General features: G+C 44.8%; 2 protein-coding genes across 3 annotated transcripts in view; both read right to left on the reverse strand.

Annotated features, from left to right (window-relative positions):
* Positions 1-21163, reverse strand: part of spata20 (spermatogenesis associated 20) — a 68663-nt gene extending 47500 nt beyond the window's left edge. For both annotated transcript variants that reach the window (XR_004212674.1, XM_031844105.1), the window contains exons 1-15: positions 20851-21163; positions 19308-19433; positions 19168-19232; positions 18826-18980; positions 18585-18728; positions 17741-17942; positions 17517-17647; positions 17110-17214; positions 16639-16713; positions 14863-15075; positions 14464-14656; positions 12697-12865; positions 6791-6999; positions 1855-2054; positions 48-128 (exon numbers count right to left, since the gene is read on the reverse strand). Coding sequence is in view for 1 of the 2 variants with exons in the window: in XM_031844105.1 (XP_031699965.1) it covers positions 48-128; positions 1855-2054; positions 6791-6999; positions 12697-12865; positions 14464-14656; positions 14863-15075; positions 16639-16713; positions 17110-17214; positions 17517-17647; positions 17741-17942; positions 18585-18728; positions 18826-18980; positions 19168-19232; positions 19308-19433; positions 20851-21116 (2334 nt within the window). In the remaining variant the exon portion in view is untranslated. The remainder of the gene's footprint in view (positions 1-47; positions 129-1854; positions 2055-6790; positions 7000-12696; positions 12866-14463; positions 14657-14862; positions 15076-16638; positions 16714-17109; positions 17215-17516; positions 17648-17740; positions 17943-18584; positions 18729-18825; positions 18981-19167; positions 19233-19307; positions 19434-20850) is intronic.
* A 95-nt stretch (positions 21164-21258) lies between these two features.
* Positions 21259-23799, reverse strand: part of LOC116381722 (PI-PLC X domain-containing protein 1-like) — a 3426-nt gene continuing 885 nt past the window's right edge. The window contains exons 3-7 of the mRNA XM_031844106.1: positions 23613-23737; positions 23375-23506; positions 22750-22917; positions 21702-21885; positions 21259-21552 (exon numbers count right to left, since the gene is read on the reverse strand). Of these exons, the coding sequence (XP_031699966.1) occupies positions 21311-21552; positions 21702-21885; positions 22750-22917; positions 23375-23506; positions 23613-23737 (851 nt within the window). The 3' untranslated portion in view covers positions 21259-21310. The remainder of the gene's footprint in view (positions 21553-21701; positions 21886-22749; positions 22918-23374; positions 23507-23612; positions 23738-23799) is intronic.

Genomic DNA, 23799 nt, shown 5'->3' on the forward strand with positions numbered 1-23799 from the left:
CACACACACACACACACACACACACACACACACACACACACACACACCTTATGTGGTAGAAAGAGGGAGTTGACTGCTGCTAGAAGACTGGCGGTGTCCGGGGCATCCCTCTGGCCACAGATCACGATCTAACAAAAGAAATAAAAAATGAAAGGGAAAAGCCGGTGAGAGGAGGAAAAGTACGGATGACAGGGACAGAGAGATAACGAGATGAGAGGGTATCAATAGAGTGAAATAAGAGGGGAAAGGTGACACACTGGAGGTGGGCGTAGTTGTAGCAGTAACAAGGGGAGGCAGGTGTTAGCTTTGCCCTCGGAGCTCGTTAGCCTCGCCCCGTAGCCCCGACTCGTCCTCCGCAGGTCATGTGTGACAGACAGACAGCTCGCTATCCTCCTTTACTGTCATTTCACTCTGTTCCTTTGATTGTGCAGCACACGACTTCTAACGAAAAGTTTTGCTGTAGACCGGGAAACTTTGGGGGGTGGGGGGGGGGATCCTGCTGTGCTCTGCTAGTGTGCTGGTTTCAGGCTAACTGAGGGTGTTAACATTTCAAATAATCCATTAAATGCATGACGGCTGTTAAAAAACTTGGGGGGGGGTTAGTGTGCATGTATGTAGAGGGCTGAGATAATGCCACTGTCCTCTGACGACCTGTTTTACTGTGTCAACACTTTCTTTAATAAGGAGAGGCCTCTGAACACCATTTTTATCCAAAAAGGGTTTGTATCCAAGTGCTTTATAGTGTTTTATAGTGTTATACAAGTTCAAGGTCAGTGACTGTATGTTAAAAGTACTTAAAAAATGATAAATACAGTTGAAATGATTTGTAAATGTACGTCGTTGATTTTATTTAATAGACATAGGGGGTCTGATTTTTGATGAGGAGGAAACTTTAGGAGGTGGTAGTAATACTCCGGCTTTATATATGCTTGGTCTTATAAGAATTGTTCATGAATAACACCTCTTGACGTTGCTTTAAATGTATAATGATTAGGGTTGGAACATTTTTGCAAGAGATATCAATATGTAATTTGGAAATGAAATAACCAAAACCTCTAAAAAAAAAAAAAGTGTGAGAAACCACTAAATCTTCAGTTTAAACATAAAAATGTAATTTCCCCAAAGAGGGACAAATAAAATATGACTTCTTCTTCTGAGCTGTATGTTGTTGCACTGTCATCTGAATCTGGCTGATTTTCTCTTCTCAGCAATAAAAGAACTTCCAAACAAACAGTATGCTGGATCAGCTTTCTGTCATATTTGTACAATAAATGGAACACCTTTGTTATATAATATATAAAATCAATTAGAGGAGATCAAGTCGTGACTGCTGTTTCTCACCATATAGATATAGATCAAAGGAATTATACATGTTCATCAATAATGAAAAATGCTGCAGTTGCTAGCAATGATATATGAGTCAGACAAGATTATCATAAGATAAACTTGTAAAATATCCAATGATCTTACTGTTAACAGGGCCCTCTGTCGCACTGTGGCCGGCTGTGACGCTCTACTTTACCTGCACTGATGCGTTTCCACCTCAGTGCACGGTTATTGACAACAGCTGTGAGTCAGCAGAGCCAATGTGGGGCCGCTCGTTGTTTCACCAGCCTCTTGCTCAGCTTTGGGAGCGGTTCTGCCGTGTATTGTTTTGGTTCACTTCTTGTCGGTAACTTTAATGTCCATCGTGCTCGCACAATTCGGCAGACAGGCGGAAAATTCTCGCTTTCAGGCCGTGAAAAAACGAGTTTGGGCTAAACAGCCGAGCAAACACTTGAGGCGTGAGCCCAAAACTGGCACACGCCGCATCAACCCCCCGTGAGCTTGTGAGCGGACGGATGGAAGACTGACCTGTTGAAGCGTGTAGTGCTGGGCCATGAGGGCCTGAACCATTTCAGGCAGCGCTATGGGGACCCTGGTCAGGCGGTCGGAGAACGCTGCCAGCAGCTGTTGGGACCTCTGGAGCCACTCCCGTCTGCCGGAGTAGTGGGACAGACGCAGGAGATTGGACGCCGACACCGAGTTAGCGCTGGGCTCAGCTCCGTCCTGATCTGAGGGAGACAGACACACAGACACAGACACACACAGACACACACACACACACACACACACACACACAAAGAGAGAGATAACACGACATTTTCATCATTCTTCATTACAGTCTGGCTTTAAACAATATTGCATCTCGCAGGTTTCACAGTGTCGATGTATGCGAATAGCAAGAGTTTGAATGATCAACAATATTCAGGCAAAGTGATGGCACACAGAGTCAAAAGGATGATGTATGGAGGGATTCACAAGATGTATAATGCGTGCACTGTAGTCTTTCATGAGACATGGCTCTTGTAACAAATGTGAAACATCGGATACAAAACATTAGACTCTCCGTGACAATTTGTCGCACTAACAGGAAGGATGGCAAGCTACTCAGTCAAACTCTACGCCTTCCCGTGACTTCCTCCAGAACACATCCCATCCCAGAGTCTCCATGTGTGGTGTGATGTGATGGGACTAACAGATGACCTCATGACTTAGCCCTGTTAAGTGATCACTCCTTATCTCTTATCAGTGTCCAATGAGAGCCCGGAGGTGATCTTCTCATAACCCATGACCTCGCTGCACGTCTGCTTCCCACCAATGCTCTGATGCCAGAATCTATGAATGTGTGAGTGCGTGTGCGTGCGTTTGTGTAAGAGAAAGAGAGAGAGACACTTTGGAGTCGGTAGATCACACAAGCCGCTTTTTAAGTCAAACTGCAATTTGAGGTAAAAAAAATAAAAATAGCAAAGACGACCCTCCACGCACTGAAAACTCTACTGTACACTGGATATACTATATCTTTTATGACAAGCATGCATTTACAATCCCGTATGCACGTGAACCCCCCGCGCATGACTGAACTGCAGAAACAATTTGATTTGATCCTGCAGTATGTTTTTTATCTCTCCCTGAGCCCCGTGGCAAGGGAAGCCTCAACATACACACTATACTGAGTCTGTCCGCTTTCCACATTTCACATATCTCTTCTCTTAAAGAGCCCCATGGAAAAAGGGTCATACACACACACACACAGCTGTGACAAAACTGCCTTCAAACGCATGCAGGCACACATGCACGCAGGCAGGCAGGCACGCACGCACACATACATACATTTCTATATTACCAACAGTGGACTATTACTCTACACCAACCATGTGTGGACCGTTGTTTCTGGTCATTTTGAAATAAAAGAGAAAAAAAGAGCTTTCTAACACACACACACACACACACACACACACACACACACACACACACACACACACACACACACACACACACACACACACACACACACAAAACAGACTAATGAAAGTCACAATGATAGAAAAGCCAAGAAGCAACACACTGCACTAAAACTATTGATCTCCAAAGTGTTCTGAAATAAATAATACCATGAATAAATTGTTAATAACAGGAGTCTATATAGACACACTGATGCTTTTGGATTGAACCGACACAAAGCTGATGTATCCACTTTTCTTTAGTTCTGTCGAGTGGGAATACATCTGAATGCGCATTTTTGGCCACAAGCGTCACTAGAGATTTGAACAAACGCAGCAGATTTATTTCCTAATAAAAGCTAAAAACACTGCCAAACAGATACCGTATATCATTTTAACCTCACTCCTAAAAAAAACCCAAAAGCACACACAGGGGAGTGTGGCAGGGCTGTAAAAGGTAGTGTGGTGGGGTAATCCGTCTTGCGGTGACAGGCTGTGCTGCTGGGACAGGCGTCCACACTACAGCGGCCGTAGCGTCACTAATGGGCTTCAACCCTACACAGCGCCGCCACCATAATGGCACAGTCAATCCTCTCAGATGAGAAACCGTCAGCTCCGATAAACACACACACAGATGCAGGTGTGACGGCGCAGGGACAGGCACCCCCGCACACTGCCATCATCTCCGATCTGTCAACGGTTCTTAACAAGAATAACTATTAGCTTTTTCCCTGTTCCCCTGCTCCCCCGCCCATCTGTGGCACGTTGCTCCTGTCTCAACTATTTGCACCAAGCTATCCGTCACAGGCTCATGAGTTAGTGTGCGTGTCTTTCCTTTTTAGGTAAAAAAATATAGCGCTGTGGCATCTGGAACACTAAAACTGACAATGTCCAGACAGAATTGTCAGTTCAGAGTTTGTTTGTTTTCTTACGAAGAGGTTAAATCTTACTATTAGCAGTCTAAGATATGGGTGTTGAATCACAAAGGTACATTTACTATTACTGCGATGATATGAATGTATGCACCGTAGAAGAAGTGGGTGTGACCAGAGACAGTATTTAAAAAGTGGAAGAGGTCAACGTGACATCACCCATTGGTTTCTGGACTGTGGTTTTGAGGCCTTGAGTGTCCATCGCCATCTTGGTTTTTTGCAACAAGTGAACAGAAGTTACCATATTTGGAGTGTGTAGAGACGCAGCATATGGCTCTGGTAGCGATAGCGTTCTGTTAATCTGTTAATCACTCTAAATGGACCATAATTCACTAAATGAACATCATGCTGCATTGAAGAAGACTTGAAACTGGAGATTGAAACCATAAACTCATGTTGACAACATTTATTGAGGTAATAAATAAGTGAGAAGTAGAGTCATTTTCTCATAGACTTCTATACAATCTGACTTATTTTTGCAACCAGAGGAGTCGCCCCCTGCTGGTCAGTAGAGAGAATGCAAGTTTTAAGGGACTTCCGAATTTACTTCACTTTTCAGAACCAGAGTTTGCCGCACGGGTGCGACAGTTTTTTTTCCATTGCCTAGACCCAGAAACACAGTTTCATAATTAACCTATATGTCTACACTTCTCAACATGTGGGGCTGTGCATTCTTCCCGTGGGATTCAACTTAGCGGGTCAGGGATGGATGTCTAGACTTGCTGAGTAGAGTTGAAAACACCTGGATCCAGACTGGAAACTTTGGTCTGACAGATCAAAGGTAAATGTCTGCATGTCCACAAGGTGTCAGCTTCTCTGAACTGCCAGCAGCCATCAGTTGGACGAGTGGACGGTAGCTGAAGAAGGGCAGCTGTGAATGTCAAGGTCAGACAAATTTCAATTTATATCCCATCAATCCTTTGGTCCCTCTATCAATAACTGAGAAAACAAATCTACATAAAGCTGTCCACTTATTATGATAAAAAAAGTTGGATAAATGACTTTGTTAGTGTCACACTGTCTTATTCCACTTTTTGGAGTCCTTTTATGTCAATAGTGTACACAATGCCTGAGCTCAAAGTCAAGGTTTAAGGGCACCAAAGGACAAAAAGAAGGAAAAAGCATTGAGTAAAAAAACAGAACAAAAAAAAAAAAAGATCCAGGATGAAGTGAAGATGTAATAGAGGTGAGACAGGAAGTGGATATCCGATTCCAACATGCCGTTTCAATCCGTCAAAAGGCAGATGGTCTAGGAGTCACAATGCAGACAGGTTTGACAGGTCTGCTGATAAAAGTAGCTGAAGAATCAGAGCATCGGGCTTTGAGTGCCTTCATGGTGGAGAAGTTCAACTTGAGTCAGAGACAGTTGCACTTTACTGGAGGTAGATGGGGGGGAGGGGGTCAATATTCCTCTGCCCTCATCTTTTATCCTCTACCCGTTCATCTATCCATCCATCCGTTTATCCTTGCTTACGTCCTGTCCTGTGGTGAAGCGATAGAGGTAACCGGGTCCAGATATTACAGCAGAAGCTGCTTACCTCCGAACCAATCGATAACCGATACCATTTTTCCTTTTTTTTCCAAATAAATGACATTGCTTCTTTTTTATGCCTTTAAATCACTGCAACCAGATAGTGGCGATGGGTTGATAATATTAACAAACTGTCTGCAGTGTCTGCAGGCCTAAAACTCTGTTATTTATTCATCTGCCTGAGCTATCCATCCTTGTCTAAGCCACAGAGGTATGCTCCAGTGGTACTGTTAATCCTTCACCTGTCCATCAATCCTTCACTGAATCTCTCAACCTATTAAGAGCTGCAGCCAGCAGCAGTAGCATGAAGGCCTTATTTATTTTCCACACTTGAATGATACCGTCTGTTACTGTTGTCGTCAGGCCGCCGCTTCAATCCGGACTGAAATATTCCGACATCTCTTCACGGAGGACGGAGCCTATCGGCTTTGTTGATCTTTTGACGTCTCCTCTAGCGCCACCATGAGGCTGACATGTCTCGTTTTGGGCCAAATGTCTCGACAGCTATTGAATGGATTGCCAAAAACATTTGGTACGGACAATGGCGTTGCCCCACATGACGAACTGTAATGACGCTGGTGATCACCTAACATTTCTTCTGACACTGTCATCGGGTCAAAATGTGAATTCGTCCAAAACTTTGGTTTGGGAACAAAGCCATGTCTTTTATTCCTTGTGTTGGCATAGGCTACATGACATTTATCAATTCATTCATTAGTTTATAGGCCTACATAAGAGCAAATTTGACTTCATGGGCTATCCCTTTTATTTATTTGCACATTTTGTAGCTCCAATAAGCAAAAGTCTTTAGGTCTGATTTGTGTCCTCACCTCTCAATAGACAACAACAACAATAATAGTAAAGTACAATATGAGTAAAAAACGAATTTGAAGAAAGTATGACAGCTTGTGTTGTCGTCACCTTCTCCGTCCCACCAACGTTTAAATGAACGGGGCTCAAGCCTGATGGGCTAACGACGTAAACATTGTTTTTGTTCTGACACAACTGTTGACTAAGTGAAGGGTTATGTCCGTCACACAAAAAAGGATGCATCCATCCCTCACCCTCTTTGAGCTGCAGCAGCACTGTGGCGTCACCGGGATCGCTGCAGAAGTAGCCTCCACCCTGGTCGTCCCAGAACAGCGCGTCCTGCCGCAGCTGCAGCTCCTCGGCCCACTGCAACCACTCCGTCTGCAGCGTGGCCTCGTACAGGTCCAGCAGGCCGCAAATGACGAAGGCGTAGTCGTCCAGGAAGCCAGAGATGGGCGGAGATCTGGAGAATGGGAGAGGAAAGTCAGCGGGAGGAGAGCGAGAATGAGGACAGTTTTCATTAAAAATGCATCGATGGATCAGGGCGGGAGGATGGGTTGCCGTCGGTGAACTAGTTCAGCTTCTTGTTTTCTGCACCTTTATCTTTTTATGTACCGAACGCTTGTTTACGATGCCTGAAGATGATCAGGCTATGGTTTCAATCAAGAGAGTAGAGAAAACCCAGAAGAATTGGGCTTGGATAACAAAAAGGCCTGAAGGAGTCATCTGTGACAGTACTGGGGATACATTATGATGTGCATAGCGGGCTGAGTATAATCTCTCCCTGCAGCACTTTTCTCTAAGTGAAATCACTAATCTGCCTTCTTTTTGCACTTGATACTGTAGAGGAGACATTCACACATGCACACACAGCTATGTTCATAAAGAACGAATGCGGTTACAGTTAGACCATCCCGCCTCCCCCCCTCACCTGCATCTCATTCTACATTCTCTCAGGTAACTCTTGCATTTTTTTATCCTGCAACACACTTTCATATAAACCTCCTCCCTTTCACCTACAAATCTGCCCTTTAACAGTCCGTCTCAAATTTACAACCTGCTCTCTGTGGCGCTGGTTTTGAATGTGATGTACTATTCAATCACACCTACACCCCAAAAACAAGGCCCATCCAACCCCCCACCCATCCCTCCAATTCCCACAATAGCATCTGGGTGAGTGCAGGGGGACGGATGGTGACAGGAAGTCAGATAGTGCCGTGTCGGGCGGGGCTGGTGGTCAAGAGAGGAGGCTTTGAGAGGTCGAGAGTCATATCTTTTGCCAGAAAGAAAGACAGACAGATGTTGACTGACTAAGTTGAAACGAGACAGCCAGCACTCCTGCACTAGACAGGATATGGCCAGTTGAATGTCAATACAAAAGGGAGCCCTTGGAATTTCACATCATGACAAACAGAAGTGTCTTTAGCAATGCTAATGGCTCTGTGACTGATAATAGAGAAGCTTAGGGAAGCAGCTGGGAGGAGCTTTTTATCAGAGGTTGGGAATTTAACCTGAACTGCATTTGCCAAACCAACCCGTTAGATTTCCTCCTTGACGCCTATTCTCCAGTGAAACGGAAACACGCTGCTTGAAATCACTTCACATGAAGCATGAATGAGCCTCTTCTTGCCTCATATTAGTGCGCCGACCCGTATCGGGCTCGTCGCTGCGCCCTTGTGGCCACAAAGTGTAAGAACGAGCCCATTCCGCGCTCAAGAACAAGCCAGGACAACCTCAGGTGAAACTTCCACATTATTAGAAGTGTTTTACAAGAGGAAAGAAATATAAAAAGCAATGACACCAACTAGTTGATTCAGCAAAAGCACATCTGATTAACTTTCCCACCTTTTTCTGATTAACTTTCCCTAAGCTGTTCTATCCCAAACTGGACTAGAGGTTCACTAAAGTTCCCACAACTCTTTCTGTGGGGAACATTGATGTCTATTGTAAAATTGCATTGAAACCCATCCCATAGTTGTTGAGACGGTTCACTCAAACCAAAGATATCGAAACCTATGGTGGGAGTAGAGCCAGGGGACAGTCAGGGGATCCAGGTACAGGCACAGTGCTAAAATGGCAAAACAAAAACAGTCATGGAATGCAAACAGCAGCAACAAAACGATTCTCCGGGCGGTATGGCCGACAGCTTAACATGAACAATTCAGCATCGAGGAAACCCTTTCCATCAACTCTGACTATGTTCGAGCATCGCTGATGTAAACAGAGTCCGTCTCTTGGGTCTTTTTTTGTTGTGTAATTTCTATAAAATGTATATACGTAAAATGAAACTTTGTAGATGTTCATTGGTACCGTTAGTGATATGGATCTGTGCTGCCTCCTACCACACTAACACACTCCCTGACTCTTTCCCTTCTCTCACACTGCGATGATGTCATCTGGTTGAGGCGACTCCCAGCCACAGGGACGACAAACCCGAGACGCAACCCCAAGAGGGGCCTCGCTGACAACAAAGAAGTGAAAAGCCTTCGAGAAACACGCCACAGCCTTCTCCCTCACACCTTCAGCGGTGCGCGTTAAATGAGTCATTTCCCCGAGAGCACAGACACAACGACTCGTCAAGTCTGCCGTGTCGTACTGCAGCACTCGGGGGACGGCTTTATAATAATAATAGCTTCATTATGATTCTCTCGTACGCTAGCTAACTCCACTACGTAAGGGAGAGACTTATTGGGGTGATGTGGGACACAAACACATCGACTACCATCAGCTTTACAGCAGCCAGTGACCTTTATGTTAGAGAATAATCGAATGCGCTTGCTCGAGCTATAACGCTGTGCCATTATTCCATATGAAATAACAGATGACACATGAAAAGATGAAACTCAGACACAGTAAGAGAGATTTCCCTGTTTGACTCGTTAATCAGGAAATGTAGCTGTTTGCTTTACTGTGGCAACGTGGGGACCTTTGGAATTCGACTCACAATCCAGCCTTTCTCATTTAATTGCTCTCTGTGCAGCCACCCGTGCAGTGACACCTAATATTTTATCTTCTGTCGCTCACTATCACATCTTCAGAGCACAGGATACACTCCAGAAGCCGTGTTGTGTGTGAATGTAAGACGGGGAGGTGTAGCGGTGTATTCTAATGCTGCAGGAGGCACTACGACATCGGAATACAACCTGGATTCAGGTTAGTAAAGTTTATTTGCGCCGGTTTTAAAGCCAATCGAACCCCTGATGTGGACCGAACCGAGGCTGCTTAAAAAGGTGGGTCTTGGTCCGACTTTGGTGCGGATTTTGTCATGATTTAAAATGCTAAACTGCTAATAACCCATCAGCGTATCAATGAGATTGCTTCCTGAACAGCTTTCATGAAGTGTATAAGGCCATGTGTATAACCTATTTACAAATCAACACATTTCTCTGATTAATAGGTCAAAAAACTGCCCTGCTAGTATCAGACCCTGTGTACTTTATGTACTATGTAGCCCCGATAATGCTAATAACCCCCGTCAGCCTGTAGAACTTCATGTTTACTCCTCTTGGTTTCATTGTAAAAAAATTCAGTGTGAACAGAGACTGGTCCTGAACTAAAATGTATTTTTCTCCAAATGAACCCAACATGGTGTGAAAGCACCCGTAGTCATCAAATGGTCATTTTCCTTATTTTATATTTGTGTTGGTCATTTTAAGGGATCTATTGACGAGAACAAAATAAATACAATACAATACAGAGAACTGCTTTCACCTTCAAGTGCTACATTCCTGCTAATGTGCAAAGCTTTGCATCAACATGAGACTTAAACTAAGGTTCTTCTTCACCCAAGTACAGTGCATTGTTCTGTAATATACAGTATGTTCCTCCCCTGGTCTGGACTGCAGCCACACAGACGACCACTGTAACGTCTTGATCGCCCCCTGGTGGCCGGCTGCTAGTATAAGGCATGCTTGATTTGAAATGCAGCATATGGCATCACGTTTATGTAATTGTGGGAAGCCAAAACACTGATCACAATTCATATTACAGTAATTGTGCAGTCCTACTAATTGATACACTATATTGCCAAAAGCATGTGCGATTGATGGTCTGAAGCCATTTATCATTATTTGGGCAAGGCCCCTTAATTAATTCTAATTATGTTACACCGACGTCCTCCAATAATATTTGTAGAGTAGTGTGCTTCCAACGTGGCGGCAACGGTTTACCGTCGCTGCCTGATTCCATGCTGACTCTTGTGGCTGACGGGGAGCAGTGACTGCATTAACAGCATGTTAATGCCCAAGGTTATGGAAACAAACATGTTCAATAAATACATAAAGGCATATCAGATAACCACACCACTCTGACACGACCTGAATTCAACCCACAGCTGCTTCATGAAAGTTTCTACAGCTAGCCGTCATGGCGCTTGCTCACACTTCATCACCGAAGAACTCGTGATGCAGGGCAGCCCGCGTATGACCAAACAAACATGTTGACAAATCAAGCAAGAGTGAGTTGACATCACCAGCGTCCCCACTGGGACCTTGCCACCATCTCAGCCTCCCTCTGGTCCCAGAAGACTCTCAATCACCCGGTGCCAGGGAAGAGCCACCGAACATCCACGGCATCAGCTCCTCAACGCCTCCACAGACCATTAACCCAGTTAGTCTGAGCACCTACCATTCCTCCTGGAATATCTAGTCCGCGGCCCATATGTGCCCGGTATGACGGAGTGGTTTACCCACAGCTGGACGCTGAATCAGACTTGAGAAAAATGGCCTCGGTAAGCTTTCTAAATGCCGACACCGCCCTGAGCTGGACACTTATGAATGGGACAAGAGCCGCGGAAACAGGGCCACGGCGTTTAGGCAAGAGTCTGTAGCCGTGTTTAACATTGTGGGCCTTTCATCACGCTCGTTGCGGGTCTTCCGGCATGTTTTTCCTTCTGCTGATTCCGTTGCATTACACACTCACTCATTCGCGGTAACTGGGGCACGGGGCTGGCCAACAGAACGAGGACACCTGGAGTGGTGGCGCCCAATCAACAGTGTGTTTATGTTCCTAGGCTTCGAGGACATTCTCAGTCTAATCCGTGGACCACTAGCTGATCCAATTCAATTTTCAATTCAATATATTTTGTATAGCCCAAAAATCAGAGGGCTTTACAATCTGTACATAATGTGACTCCCTCTGTCCCGGGACCCTCACATCAGGACACATCTTTAACGGGGAGAAGAAACCTCAGGGAGAGCAACATGTGTACAGAATAAACATCATAACAGATCAGGCTGTGTAGACTAACCTGACTTCTTAAATCTCATGTTAAGGACAAATTATGTTTCCTTTTTTGTCGGGTTGAAAATAAAAAAATAAAAATCTAAATATAGCTACATTTCTGCTGGAGGAAAATATTTTTCTTGGCCATGTCAGTCAAAAATTTTATTCTAATCATAGTTAATTATTACGCGTTAAAATTCAAATGCATACAATCCTGCGTGTTCTCCCACCACAGAGCCTCTCCTCTCAATGTGCCTCTATAATCGGGCATCTATAATGCATTTAAAATAAATACAACAATAATCTTGTTTCAAATGCAGTATGATAGAGGCTAGAGGAGAAATCTGATTACCCGCTTAAATGCAGATTTACAGTAACCAGGTTACCGCGGTGCATGTGAACATGTTCTCTGATTTCCTGCCATAACCTGATTTCAACCAATAGCCTCGTTTCCTGTTAGTCATCCCCGGCACAACGCAACTGCTCGCTGCTTCTCGGCTAAAAGTGCTACTCCCCCTGAAGAAGAAGGTAAATCTCACATTATAAATGAAGAGAGTGCATGTGATCGACAGTGTGCAGGATATAAAATGGTCCTTACCCTGTGATCTGTGATTTGTTTTTGTCACATTTTTAAAAGATCACAAGATCTCACATGTTTTTTCCATGCACATAAAAGGCTCATTTCTCTCAAATTCTGGTCAAAGATTTGTTAAATTTGTGTTGGTGACCAAGATAATCCCTAATCCATCCAGCTGACAGATGCGGTATATCAACATGCTGATTATTACACAGATGTGCCTCAGGCTGGTCACCATAAAAAGGTCACTTTTTTCAGTTTTATCACGCAACGCAATGCCACAGGTGGTGCAAGTGTTGCCCTCTCGGTGTGACTACAGTGTGCTCGCACTGAATACAAAACACTCATCGTTTCTCTTACATCTGTGTCACCTCCATCTCGTCTCCCCGGTAACAGGACCTGAGGACGGTCTGCCGTTCAGCATCCCACAGGTGCTCCTTGAGGAAGTTGCCCGCCCGCACCGCCCTCTCCAGCAGGGCCTTGTCCCCCAGCACGGCTCCGACACCGGCGTAGGCCGACAGCATGAGACCTGAGGAGGAAGAAGATGATGATGATGATGGTGGAATGATTAGTTATAAAAAGGACTTTTACTCAGCTTAAAACATTGTATCCTCTTTTGGCTGAGGTACAAGTGTGTGGCCTCACCACAGTCCAAAAGCTGAGTTATTCCTCCCGGCTCTTTGAAGTTTCCCCGTTCCCTCACACTCCTTCTCTCTTCCCTCTCTACATCCATTCCTCCCTCTTTCCCCCTGCACTCCTCTTTCATGTAGCGTATCAAAGTCGGGTTTCAGTGCACAGCCTGGTCTTCAAAGCGCTGCGGCAGAGGACAGGTGATTAATGGAGGGGTTTCTTCATTAGAGAGGAGAAGGAGAGATTGCGTCTAATTGGAAAGTTCTTGGGATCGCAGAGCCTCATTACCTCACTAACACACTCCGGCTTGAGACGTCAGGCCTAGGAGCAAAACTTGCCGGTGTGTGTGTGTGTGTGTGTGTGCGCGCGCGCGCTCTTTGTGTTCTTGTAATTAATCACCTCTGAGACAATGTGCTGGACAAACAATGTTGAATGTCCAAATTGGCGTCACACTAATGGAAAGTGACAACAAGTGCCTCTATAATAATCTATGCAAATCTTCATGATGAAGTCAACGTGGAAGTGCCTAACACTGCACTGTATTTACGTTTCATACAGCCAACCTCACCTTGGTATAAATATATATAGTATATATATAGTACAATATACTTCAAAGTACAAGAGGTGCCACCGAAAACAAAAACAGCTCTGACCTCATTGAAACACTACACACCTGATTAGGCGGCAGGTGTTGTATATATTGAGCCTATTTATCCTACTGAGCAGATAGATTAGCATGCCCACGCACAGCCTGAGTTAAGAAACGCTGTTTGGTTGGTTGGTCTGTTAATTGTATTGCATTACACTCAGGCTGACTTTTTCTAATTGTGTCAAATGTAAATTCTTCATGTCGGTCTTTTGTTGTTTACATATGCAAAATAATTACACACAAACGCAATTAACTCTCAAAATTTAAACTATTAAAAATTGAAACAACGGCATAAATTTGAACAACTAGTTGTTAAAATTGATGCCGTTGTTTCAAACCAAAAGCAACCACTTTTGGTTTTTACTGTCAGGCCCCGTTTAGCATGAGCAGCATTTATCACCATGGCTAAATAGCTAGATGGCTATGAAAGGGGGCAAAACAACCACAAAGAGACACAAAAAGTCTACAAAGAAACCAAAACAACCACAAAGAGACACAAAAAGTACATAAAGAAACCAACACAACTACAAAAGGGATACAAAAAAGCTGCAAAGAGACACAAAAAGTCTACAAAGAGACCAAAACAAACAAACAAAGTAACACACAAAACAACTACAAAGAGGCAAAATGATCACAAAGAGAAACCAAACTACAGAGAGATGTGTAATAACTACAAAGGAACAACATACAACAACAAAAAGAAGGTAAACAACCATGAAGTCTGTGTCTTCCTTCTCTGTAAGAGAGCTGGTGGGGCCTTTTGCGTGTGTGTGCACAGGGGCCCCTCGTCTTATAATCCGCCCTTTACTTGTAGTATGAACTCGTATGTGAAGTTATCTCGACCTTACCATTCCAGGAGGCCAACATCTTGGTGTCCAGATGTGGGCGTGGCCGACTCTCCCTCACTTTTGCCATTTTGCTCCTGGCCGAGGCCAGGAGCTCATTGGCTTTGTCCACGCTGATGCCAAAACGAGCAGCCGTCAACTCCACCGAATAGCGCACGATCAGCACATTCTGGCCTTGCAGCTCGCCGTGGGGGTCCTGGCAAAAAACGGCACAGGGGATAAGAACAGCTGTCATATTAATGCCTTAATGGAGCAGCTTCAACACCTTAATGGTTACTCTTTTCATGTAAACGAATGATTCATCCGATTCACTACATCGGAGTTCTTTTATTCCTTTCATCTCAAACTGGGATCCTAGCAAGAGTTGCAATGGCCACATTTCACAGCACAATTTAAGCTGACCTGTTCCGGAGCAACATTGCCAAGCTCCTTGACCCCGTAGTGGTGCATGAAGATGTCTGCCTGCGTGGCCGCTCCGGTGGCGCCCTCAACCACATCCGGCAGCAGCTCCCGAACGTCCGAGGCTGTCCAGATGCAGAAAGCCCCCTCTCGCTTCTCTGGCCCCCCCGATGCCGGGACTGAGTCCGCATCCTCTGCGCTGTAGAAGCCTCCGGACTGCGTCAGAGGCATGGGCAGGAATGGAGGAGGTGGGAGGAGAGGGGAAAAGCTGCTATTCAATGCCAGGGATAATGTACGGCACACACCACGGAGGAAAGCCACTGGAGGTCAGCGAAAATAAGATTTTCAGGGGCGTTAAATTGAAAATAAAATAAAAACGCAGGCCAATTATACTACAAGTCTTCATCACCGGACCTACTTTTCACCAAACGGCTCACAAGAAACTATCAAAGTTACGACCTGAAACGACAAACTAACCGATGAATCAATGAACACCTTTGCAGGGTCTGACACAATGGTACTCATTGCAGCCCTCTCTCAGGGCGCACATCATTGCGACAGGAAATCGATACCTCTAAAGAACCCCGTTATACAGCGTGTCATGTAAGCCCACTCTCGGGGGTCTGCAGACCCGCTGTGAACTGTACTTTCACCTAGACCGAGTCTACCTCGCTGGAAACGTCCGAGCACAAAAGAAACACGCAGTCTACAGCAGATTACCTTTGCGATGTTAATTCATTGGCACGTAATTACATTAGAAATCTCGGGGAACATAATGATCGCAACGAGTGTGGTATTAATTGTGTGCTCCGTTTGCTGATGTCGACTCATTAATCAAAAGGAGGAAATTAAAAAAAAATAAATTAAAAAAAAATAAAAAAACTTTTGACTCTCGGAGGAGAGCGAGGGGTTTAAGAAGCTATTTGTCATCGGGGTCCCACCACTTGCCCTCGCGGGTGTACGAACACACACGAACACACACACGCAATTATTATCTTCTAGCGTAATTTACAGTTCATGTTTTTACTTTGTCAGCAGCAGATACAAATAAAAGCAGCAGTTTCTATTGCTCTATTTTTAATGATTTGCCTTTGCCAAAATGCTTTTGAAACTACCACATGAACACTAACCTTAAAGAGATGGTTCAGATTTTCTGAAGTGAGGCTCGGTTTGGAGAAGCAGTACCGGCACGGAAACTAAGCATGGTACTACGGGGGACGGGGGCAGCAGCAAGACGTATTTTAGCTCCTTTAAAAAATATATATCATTATCAGTTTAAGTGTACACTATATTTAGAATATTTTTACCAGGATACATTGCAGTCAGACATTTCCTTCCAATGGGGATAAGCAGAAACAGTCATTTGACCTCGCAGAACACGCAACACATCATAACACAAACTAACTAATCCATCGGGCAGGTATGGACCAGGCGTTCTGCAGGGTAAAAGAAAAGGAACGTCCGAAGGCGAGATAAAGTGAAAATAATCACATAAAGCGTACACTTAAACTGATATTGATAATTTTCAATGAAAAATGTGTTATGCTGTTGTCCCAGTCCACAGCAGTACATCAATTTGCTTCCGTGCTGGTTCTCCTGCCTGTTTCTCCAATATATATTCTCTAATACCTGCTTCATACAATCCTCCTGACAAAAACCCAAACTATCTCTTTAACTGATTAACTTCCCTTTTATATCTTGCCCCAGTGAGGACATCTGGTCCCCATGTAGCCAGTCAAATAAACACATATGCACACACAAAGGCTGTAGCTGATTCACCTTGTCACTCAGGTCTCTGGAGACGTACAGCAGTATGTCCTTAGCCACATCTGCAAAGAGCTGCTCACCTGATACCTGAAAGAAAGCAGGAACACACAGCACACACCTGCTCAGAGTCACGATTCCACCTCAACGTGACCTAAAACATACCATCATGTGATGCATGTGCAGGGTACCAACCGCGGAATGCAACGCAAATACTGTGTTTGGATATTTTAAGGAGATAATTGGTAAAAAAAAAAAACAACCTTAAAAATGTGTGTATTAGCGCCTTCACTGTCGTTATTTACTCTGAAGAAAATAATAAGTCTGCCAAGTCTCACAATGACGACTTTCGCTGACTGCGTAATATACCGATAAATGACTTGGATAAGAGAGAGACGGAATGATGGGGGGATAATTACCACTGTCGGATACACTAACAAGAACACACACACACACACACACACACACACACACACACACACACACCTGGGAGGCAGTTACGTAGGCTACAGCCAGCTGGGCCTGGTCGTACAACATCTTCTCAAAGTGGGGAACGTGCCAGGAGGAATCTGTAGAGTAGCGATGAAAACCCTGCGGAAGAGGGACATAAAGAGAGATACAGTACATACTTTCTCATACTAATATTCTGTTCAAATGTACTGCATCATCTCTCGCAACATAAGCTTCTCTCCTGCCACGCCACTTGCAAACACGTATCTGGCCTAAACTGAAAGAATAGAAGAAGAATACAGTACATCCATGTTTTTGTGAGTGTGTCTGCACATAAACAACCATGGGCTGAAACAGGTTGTTTTTCATTATTCATTTCCAAAAGCACAAAATGACACCCCCAAATTGCTTTTTAAATTGTTTTTATTCAAATGTGTACGAACCTGAGCCACGTGGTCGTGGATGCCGCCCAGCGCCATCATGCGGAGTGTGTGCAAGGCCATCTGGAGAGCCTCGACCCCCTCTGAGGTGGAGCGATTCACGGACCAGTACGACATGAGGAACATCAGATTCACTGTGTGAGATCAAATAAAGAGAGTCATATGAAGGGTATTCATCAGGACCAGAGGCCTAAAACGTGTCCCCTGGGGGTTCTCGCAGAGTCTACCTGGTGTGGGGAACTTTGGAGCGTCCCTGAAGCCCCCGTACTCCTCCTCGTAGGAGTGCGCTAACTGCTGAAAGCAGCGGTCAGCGACCTCTGTGGCGGGCGGAGGACTGTCTCCTGGGTTCGCGGCGACGGCCGTGCCCTTCTTCAGGGCTTCAAGGATCCTCTCTCCGCTGGACTCCAGAGCAGGGCGGTTATTCTGCCACTGGGGATCATGAGGAGAACTTATGTCACATGTTAGGGAGGGACGGAGAAGATGCCGAGAGCAAAACGAAGACAAGAGGACTTCCTTGTTCCTGCGTTCTAAACACGCACGTTTTGATGACTCGGATTCATCTCCCCCACAGATAACAGACAAATTAACGCTTTTCATCCTCTTTGTCTTTTCATTACATGTCCCACAGCGGAGCTGTTGTGTTGGGCGTTGCAAATAGGCCTAAATCCATATTATTCATTTTCCATGCTGCTCATCAAAATGATGCGGCCGTTGGCGGAGGAGAGCCAATTAATCTTCAAATAGTTCGCTGAAGCAATTTCTCCCCCCGTCCCTCTGCTGCGCATTCTAAATAGCTTCTTCTAAAACTGTTGTGTCGGACTGACTACCTGATGTAACAAGAAAAAGTGGTGTAATTGCAAATATTCCTGAAAGGACCCACGCTGCTCGTACAACACCTCGTTTCAATCCAAATATTTTTAAAAGTAATTATCTAAATCAGAAACGCTGGATGGAAGCGACAACTCCGGCACAACCGTTCCCCCGGAGTTTCTCAAACACACTGCTGCTGTAACTCAAGAGACTCCTTATCGGTTTTAAATGGGCCAAACACGAGAGGCTGAAGCCTTTTACCTGTTCAATGATTCGCTTGAGAACCGTTTTGAGTCCAGGTCTCCTTGCGTGGTCCGTGGGAGGGAAGTAGGTGCCTCCAATGAAAGGTCGTAGGTCAGGAGTCAGCCACACACTCATGGGCCAACCTCCGCCACCGCTGGTCGCCTGCAGACATCAGCAACCGGAAGTCATGAGAGGGCACCAGAGGGGAACGACAAAAGAGGCTCGTGTGAGAAAACCTACATGTACGGTCTACACACACCTGTACAAAGGTCATGTAGACCTTGTCCACATCGGGTCGCTCTTCTCGGTCCACTTTGATGCAGACAAAGTTGTCACTCAGGATTTTGCCAATTTCCTCGTCTTCGAAAGACTCCCTCTCCATAACATGGCACCAGTGGCACGTGGAGTAGCCCACTGATGGTCAGAGAGAGATTTACAGCAAGCAGATGTGTTATTTCCAGTATGAGCACAACTATCGTGAGTCATATGACAACAAGTGAAAAGAGGTGTGTTTTATCTCATAACAGAGGTATGTGTAGGTTGGATCTACATGGAGTGATTTCTCCCCCCCTCCCCTCCTCACTGAAACATTAATATCTACCTGATAAAAAGATCGGCTTGTCTTCATTCTTGGCTTTGTCGAAAGCATCTTGTCCCCAGGGATACCTGAAACGAGCGCGACATTGGTTTACACGTGACATCACGTTAGCTTCACAGAAATACGTCTCCAAGTGCACTCACCAGTCGACGGGGTTGTGTGCGTGTTGCAGCAGGTAGGGCGACCTCTCCTCGGCCAACCTGTTGGTGTGTTTGTGGGGGGAGGTGGACGACGTCCCTCCTGACGCCATGCTCATGAAGACAGACGAGCTGGATGCAAAAAAATAGATTTACAATTTTAGTTACCGATTGATGGCGACTAATCTGCAAAAGCCAGACATATTACAAAGGTATATTCTGTGTGCATTTAGTTACTACTTCTTATTTTTGTTATTTAATCTCGGTGCTTTATTACCTCTGCAAGAATGAAAAAAACCGTGTGAATGACATTGACAGCTATGTAGAAGAAAATGATTGTGCTTCTCTTGTCTTTATGCTTTTCCCATCAGCAGTCCCTGTGCTGTTAATTCGGGGATATGATGATACCCTCTTGATGCCTAAATGATCGAGCTTCACTTCTGTCATTGATTGAAATACTCAAATGCACATTTGATGACTGAGAAAGGACGTGTGTCCAGAGGGTCTGAGCAATAATAATGCAACTAACACACTGTTTGCATGAGAGTTGTTGACATGTCATAGCAGGGCAAGCACAGCTGTAATTCATAATTCCCGATATGGCTGCATTTCTATGTAGGTGTTCCAGCACTATTCCATAATTGGACTGTGAAAAGGATTTTTTTTGGCCATCACTAACTAATGGTATTAGTACACTTGTGCTTTTCCTGCTGTGACAAGTCAAACTGTCTGCTGTCAAAAACGTGTCATTGTTATGACAGCGTGGAGCATAGCTAACGCTAACAGCTAGGCTAACTTTACTACACGAGTCTACCATTTGTTGTTTTAATTTAACCAGCATGCACACTATTCAAACGACTAACACGAAGCGGCACCACGCTGTCAGTGAGCCGATACTAAAGAAGCTTGCTGCCTACTACAGCTGCTGTAGCTGTCAAGCACTGTAGCTAGCTGCTAGCCAAAAGACTTCCGCTTGAATATTCCACAATTTCATATCATTTTGCTTATAGCCACAGGCTCATGCCCCATAAAGCATGACTGAAAACAGTCTCCAATATATCAAACCATGTCCTACAATTCGGCCGAAATAGCTGTGACACATATGGATTAGAAATGACATGTAACACAAAGGCTAGCTTAAATGTTTACCGTTAGCAGAGTGTGATCCTGAAATTAACAGGCAACCCTGATGGAAAAAGCTGATATATTATTAGAAATGAGTGCCACTTGGAGGCTTGTCTTGTTCCACGGAATTCAAATACGAGCCATTTGGATCTTTGTTACATGTCTTTTCTCACAGTGGCATGTCTCCTGGTAACAGTTCATGTTAGGGACATTTTAAATCGTATGATTTTTCTAACGGAGTTTGGCGTAACTCTTTCCCCTTTCGTCTAAAGCATGCCTACAGTCCTCACAGCACGCAGCAAGCAACATTACGTCTGTCGACATTTGACCTGCCATTCATGCTTTAGCTAAATTAGGCATGTTTGCTGGAACTTTAACACACATCTAGCGTCAGCAATCTATTAGCCTCGGTGGCTTTCTTTACCTGAGGTAGCAGGCCGGCTGTGGAAGGTGGTGGCGCGGTGACCTCTCGCTTGGTGGGTGGAGGATCTGTCTGAAGCACCTAACGTGACACCCGGAGTTCTGCTGAGGACCGTCCGCTCCCAAAAAAGCTGCAGCTAAAAGGCGTGCGGGCTCCACGCGGCTATTTCTGGACGCCGACCGACGCCATGCTAGTCTTATCATCCTAATCCACCGAAGTGTGTTGGTTAGCTGCTTTGTTGACATACACCAGCCAAAACTTGCAGGCATGAGACATTTTGTATTGCAATACCACGAGTTGACACACGGTGGCGCGCCAGCAGGTTAGGGACACACAAAACAATCACAGTGTGTGTTGTTGGTTTTTTATTACAGTACATCAATGTTTTGTGAGTTAGCAGGACAGCAAGTGTAATGTGAAGGGAACTTATTTTATTAAAAGGAAGGAACAAAATGAGATGCGTCTACGCTTTCACAGGTCTCCATGCATTGAGCTTGACCACCGTCGGGACAAAGTCATCACGAGTCACCAAGTCCGAGGCCACAATGTTCATGGGCGTTTTGGCGGCCTGCTGTTTCACCCACCGCAGCAGCCTCGGCAGACTCCTCTGTATGACGTTGGCAAAGTTGCCACAAAGGCGGAGGATGTACTTGAGTATCCTGGCATCCTCTGGCAGTGTCAGGTTCAGGCCACACACAAAGAAACCTGCAGGGTCATGGAAGGGGGGGGTGGCAGATGATGGCTCAGCAATCATTTCATGGAACAAATTGTACATTTTTTGTAATCATCATGCACTGTGTTTTTGTCACTGAATGGATGTGATTTTATCCGCGGCAAGAAAGGAGAAAACTCACACTTAACAGGCCTTGCCGTCTCCAACATGTGACTGAGTTTGGATTCAACCTTTGTGGTGTCCATACTATCGCCGTAGTAGTAAGGTATTTTACTCCACAGCTCGCCGTGCTGTAGCGTCGGATAGTCATATGAGACTATGACGTTTCTGCCTTTGTCCCAGCAGCTCCTCAGGGTAGGGGTGTCCTGTTGCGATACATTGAGAGATTTCATTTTGGAGCTGGTATAAGCTCACCTCATTTGTATTTGAAGGTTTTTAATAGTTTACAGCAGGTAGGCTCCTTTAAAAGGATAGTCCAGATGTTTTGAAGTGGGGTCCCATGAGGTACTTATTTATAGTCAGTGTGTGTTCTACAGTAGATGGCGGTCAGCGCGCCCCCTAGTTTGGATAAAACAGACAGGAGCAAAGCAAAGTACAGCTGTGGATGGGGGCAGCAGCAAAACTGCTATTAGCTACTGAAAGAAAGGCCCGCCGAAAAAAAAAATAAATCTGTATCAGTTAAGTGTGTGCTATACACTTCCTGTTCGACGGGGTACTGAAGATGTTCTATCTACGGTCTCTTCAAAGCCACAAGACTGCTTTTACAAAAACAGCAATTGAACCTTTGCAGAACACGGAAGTTGCTGGTCTGCCTTGACCGGTTAGTTAGTTTGTGTTATTGTGGTCGAAGCAGCGGTTAACTATTAACTCCTGTGTTCTGCCAGGTAACATTACTGGTTTTGTCAAAGGAGTCTTGTGGATTTGAAGAGAGCGTAGATATAACAGCTTCAGTTCCCTCGTCAGAAAAAGGCTGCGTGACAGCGAGAGGTGAAAATAATCAATATATATATATTGATACTTAAACTGATATTGATTATATCAGGTGGGCCTTTTTTTTGTTTTGCTGCTGCCCCCGTCCGCAGCAGTGCATCCAGCTTCCCGTCGACCGTAGGTAACACACTGTGACTGTGGATAAGTAACGCATACAACCCCACTTCAAAAAAACTGTTCCTTTAATGATGAGCTATATGTTTGACTTGATATTAACGGAAATATTCTGTATACTTTACCCTGATATGGATGAGTTTGGCTCCAAACAAGGTCAAGATAAAGCTGATGAGATGTTTGTGGAGCTGGGCGCCAATGGTTTTGTCAAACCCTTGGAAGTGGGATAAAGCCAGGATGAGGATCTCCTTGGGGTGCCTCTCTGCCCAGTCATGTATGGCCCTGAGAACAGTCTGTCACAGTGGCAGAATGCTGGTTCTTAATACAGCTGGCGTCAAACAAAGACATATTCTCCACTGTACTTATTTTCTTTTAGATATCGATATATCACATTTTAATTTTGGTTTCACTGTTGCTCACAGTAAAACGTAATGTATGGTCAAATCACTGGCCAGAAGTCCACTTTAACCAGGATTTTAGAAATGCTGAGGTCATGAGTACATGTCTCCCTTTCACACATCAAATATAATGCCTCTAAAATATCAGTATTTCTTCAGGTACATGTCACGTTGTAATTATTCGGCTTAGTGTTCAGTGATATTTTCTGTAAGATATTTGTTTATTTATTGATATATTTACTGTCTCGAGTATAAAAAATCCAGATACCCCTGCAGACTAACGATCCATAAATGTTGATTTACTCCTCACTATTTATTGACGTTTGCGTAACGTAAATGAGCTCATCTCTACCTCCACATCCGTCCTCGTGTACAGCCCATGATAAAAGTAAAGCCGGGTGGGGTCGCGGTCACGGGCCTTGCGAGCGATCCTCAGGTCGAGGTAGCGAACTCCTGCATCCAGCTGCTTTGTGATGGTCTCCTCCTGCGTCACAATCCATGACAACAGTCAAACAAACACTCCCCTGTCTATTTCTGAAATGAATATACAGTATATATATGCATATGCACAACATGCAGTCGGTACTGACCTGAGTGACGGCCCATCTGCGCACCATTTTACATACACAACAAATCTTGCTGAATATTTTTAGTCTGTCGGGTTCTATTATTGAGGAGTTGACATCCAAGTCATAACTCATAGAGTCATGGCTACCTAGGGAATACCACGCACACACACACACACACACACACACACACACACACACACACACACAC

The sequence above is a fragment of the Anarrhichthys ocellatus genome, unplaced genomic scaffold (genome assembly GCF_004355925.1).
Source record: "Anarrhichthys ocellatus isolate YVR2014 unplaced genomic scaffold, GSC_Weel_1.0 scaffold4, whole genome shotgun sequence".
In the NCBI taxonomy this organism is placed as follows: domain Eukaryota; kingdom Metazoa; phylum Chordata; class Actinopteri; order Perciformes; family Anarhichadidae; genus Anarrhichthys; species Anarrhichthys ocellatus.